Source organism: Medicago sativa, chromosome 1 (genome assembly GCF_051527215.1).
Source record: "Medicago sativa cultivar Bolivia chromosome 1, Bolivia_mono, whole genome shotgun sequence".
Lineage (NCBI taxonomy): Eukaryota > Viridiplantae > Streptophyta > Magnoliopsida > Fabales > Fabaceae > Medicago > Medicago sativa.
Genome location: NC_140749.1, coordinates 59,039,987 through 59,043,799, shown reverse-complemented (window position 1 = coordinate 59,043,799; position 3,813 = coordinate 59,039,987). Strand labels below are relative to the sequence as shown.

The 3,813-nt window shown below is 32.8% G+C and overlaps 1 protein-coding gene across 1 annotated transcript; it reads right to left on the bottom strand.

The window, feature by feature from the left end:
- Nucleotides 1-971: 971 nt before the first annotated feature.
- Nucleotides 972-3,444, bottom strand: LOC146955848 (CHUP1-like protein). The gene has a single exon (XM_085724288.1). The coding sequence runs from the start codon at nt 2,400-2,402 to the stop codon at nt 1,167-1,169; it is 1,236 nt and encodes a 411-aa protein (XP_085580414.1). The 5' UTR covers nt 2,403-3,444; the 3' UTR covers nt 972-1,166.
- Between the last annotated feature and the right edge of the window lie 369 nt (nt 3,445-3,813).

Here is a 3,813-nt window from a genome sequence, read left to right as displayed (position 1 = left end):
TTGATGCAAATATTATTTTTCCTTTTCCTATCCATTAAGACTTAAAAGTATGCCATGACATAAAACTTTCCACTGTTGTGTGTAAAAAAATAAATGTCCCAGATTTGAGGATTAGTCCTATAATCTAAAGACACAAATTTGTGAAGATGCGCAACACCTGTTTGAGCACAAGACTAAATAAAAATGATTTGGCACATATTAAAGTATATATTTATTTACTTATTTAAAAAATATATTGTATTGTTTAACTCTATTTTTTGTTTTTTTTACTTTTTCTCGCTCATGTGTGTACGTCCAAATCCTTCTAGAAATCATGTGTGTATTGCCTAAATTTACATCCATGATATGTTTCTGACCCTATGAACCATGTCCTGATGACGTAAATAGTTGACAATGCTAAAAAAAAACTATAAAAAGAAAGGAAATGGTTGACATTATAATTAAGATTGTTAGTTCATTCAATTAAACTAACTCTAAAAGTTCTCCTTCAAGTAAGCCAAATCCAACAAACAAAAAAAACTAGTTTGTACATATTTGGTCTCATGGTTTCTACTCTCACAATATAACAGCATGTTTAATTTCTGGTTTAGGACTAATTCTAGACCATATAACACCTTTCACTCATTCTAAAATTTGTACCATACATATATGTTCTTTTTTAAACAGCAAATTTTATTTAACCACCAGGGTCTCTGCTCAAGACGAACAAAGATTGGTGAAAATGAGAATACAACCTAAAGGCGCTGTATATAGGCGGAACACCCGAAAATAAACACCCTAAAAAAACGCCCTTGAGGACGACACCCACCATAATACACGTCACCACCTAAAACAGAATCCTTCACAAAAACGACCACTGTAAAAACGATATCCCACACCACTCATCGTCACTACTAAGAAAAACAACTCAAAACATAAAGTCATCATATATATCTTGTTGCATAAACAAACAAATCAAAGTCTAAATCAAATTTAAAATTAGATGACATAATCTGATTCTGATACTCATTTATTTGCCACAATACATTATCATTCCTCATACATCACCATCAAACTCTCTTTCATTTGTTATATAGTATCATCAATAAATAACTACATAGAGATAATGAATTGGTCTCATAATTATGTTGACTTTTTGCTAAGGAATACATGATATGACATTTTGACTAAGCACTAGAGCAAAACCTTGGAGTAGTTGGAGCAGAATTCATACCAAAGCACTTAATTTCATTACTGCTTTTACCTTCTGGTTTCACTTTAACCTTTTCACTACCATCCACCCAATTTTTCAGCTTTTTAATCAACTTTCCCTTTTTGGAACTAGAAGGGTCACAATGAAAACTAGAAGAACCAATGCAAGACACATTTTGATGATCCAAAAAAGAACAATGCAATTCATGCTTCATTAACTCTTGCCTTAAACAAACATTAATCTTCCTCAAGTAAATAAGTTCTTCAATTTCATTTTCATGTTCCTTCTTAACTTGCTCCAATTCATTCAGAATCTTGTTGTAATCTTCCTTCATAACATCTCTTGATTCAATCTGCAAATAATATTTCAAAGGCTTTTTATGTAGCTCTTCTTTACATCCATATTCTTCTGATGTCTCAAGCTTCTTCACAAGTTCATTCTTCTCATCTTGAAAATCATCCAAAACCCTTTTCAGCTCTCTAATTTCATCTTCTAACTTATGAATCATATTAGCCCTTTTTTGCAATTCATCATAGTTTCTCAAGATTTCTTCTTCTCCTTCTTTGATCATCAAAGTTTGCTCCTTAATCAAATGAGATTGAGCCTTTGATTTCTTAAGTAGCTTCTGAACTTTCTTCTGAAGCAATCTATTCTCTGATTTCCAATATTCAAGCTTTTCAATAATCTTAAGGTATTGGATTACAAAATTCTCTAACCTCATAGTTTCTGTTTCTATGAATGAAATCTCTCTATCGAAGAATTCGACACGAGATGTCTCCAATGATAACATGTTTTTGATTTCTCTAAGCATAGATTCTTTTTCTTTCATTTCACAATATTTGTCAAATTGTAAAGTTAAGGCTAATTCTCTCATTTGCATACCTTCAATCTTGCTTCTTAAGCAAGCAATCTCTTGTTCCAAACCAAATCTCTCAGAAAGAACACTACTATCTATAGAGGTAGTGTATTCTTCTTTTTCTTCATCTTCCATAGAAGAAAAGTTATCAAAACTTTCTTCATGTTGAGTTACATCATGAGAATTGACTTCAGGGGTATGAGAGTCAGTTTCTGAAAAGGAAGAGACATTTGATAAGCTTTTCTTTGTTATGATCCATGCATAGATCAAACCAGCAAAAGAAACAGCTATAGGAACACCAGCTTTGAGGATAATAGGCTTTAGATTCTCAGCTTTAAGCGTTGAGTTTTCCATCCAAAAGAATATGAGAAATTTCAGCTATTTGGTTAGATTTTTGTGTATGATCAGAATTCAAGTTAAAATTGAACAAGGTGTTTGTTTCTTATGCTATAAAAGGTTTTAAAATGTTGCATTGAAAAAGTTTGTATACAAAGTTTTCCTTTCTTTAGAGGAACATTGATATGTGACTTTTTGACTACTCCAAAAGTCTTTCCACGCTACCATCCTCATGTTCTAAGGAATCTGATTCCTTTCTGTATTAATCAATTGAACTAGGAAATTTATATTTGTCATGATGGGCTTCTTTTCTTCCATGGGGTACGTGTGATCATATTAGTCAATCAATATATTCTCCAAATAATCAAGTATGGCCTCAATTTAAAGCAAAAGTAAACAAACTTAAACTTATTAAAAAAAACTAGTCTAGTGTAATTAATCTTTCTTATTTTATAAAAAAAAAGTGTATTTTCTAAAGTACCATTGATAATATTTATTGCTAAAGTGTGATTTTTTTATGTCTTATTTTTTTTCTTTCTAAATACTCTACTTTTTAAAATGAAACAAAATACATCATTTTTCACACACTGAGAAGTCTCATCCTCAGGATGCGACCTCTTAGATGTAAATTTGTTTAATTATTTAACAAAATATAAGTAAAAGGAATTTCCATTTGGAAGTTAAAGGTCCCTCCTAAGGGTTTTTTTTTTTTTTTTTTTATGGCAAGTTTGTAGAGGGTGTTTCCTAACTAGAGCCCATTTTAGTAGTCGAGGGATGCATTGTCCTATTTATTGCGTTCTTTGTGGGAATAATTATGAGGATAGTATTCATGTTATATTGGAATGTCTTGGTGAAACCCAAGTCTCGCGTCATGTAAATGTTTGGGACAAAATTAATAGTACTCTCCGACAAGATTATAATATGAATGATGTGATATTTAATCTTTTGCATCAGCTTTTTTCGGCTCAAAGTGAGTTGTTTGCCACAATCATGTGGAGCTTGTGGAAACGGCGGAATCTAAAACTATGGCAGCAACAAAATGAAACGAATATGCAGGTTGTTGAACGTGCCACACACCTACTTTGTGAATGGAGAGCAGCCCAAAATATTGGGTCCCGAATTGCGGCAACTTCTAGTAGCGACCAACAAGGGCCGAGTAGCAGTGGCTTGGTGACTTGGATGAAGCCGACACCTAGGAGATATAAGTGTAACGTTGATGTCTCATTCTCCTCGGCAACGAATATGGTTGGTATAGGCATATGCCTGAGAGATTCTGCAGGTGAGTTCGTGATTGTGAAAACTAATTGCTTCTCCTCTCTTTGTGAAGTTGATATAGGAGAGGCAGTTGGGTTGCATACAACATTGAATTGGATAGCAGACCTTTAGTATGATAATGTTGATTTTGCTTTGGATTCTAAGAAGGTTGTTC

Excerpts from the sequence above, each read along its gene's own strand:
- LOC146955848 (XM_085724288.1), bottom strand. The coding sequence starts at position 2,402 with ATGGAAAACTCAACGCTTAAAGCTGAGAATCTAAAGCCTATTATCCTC.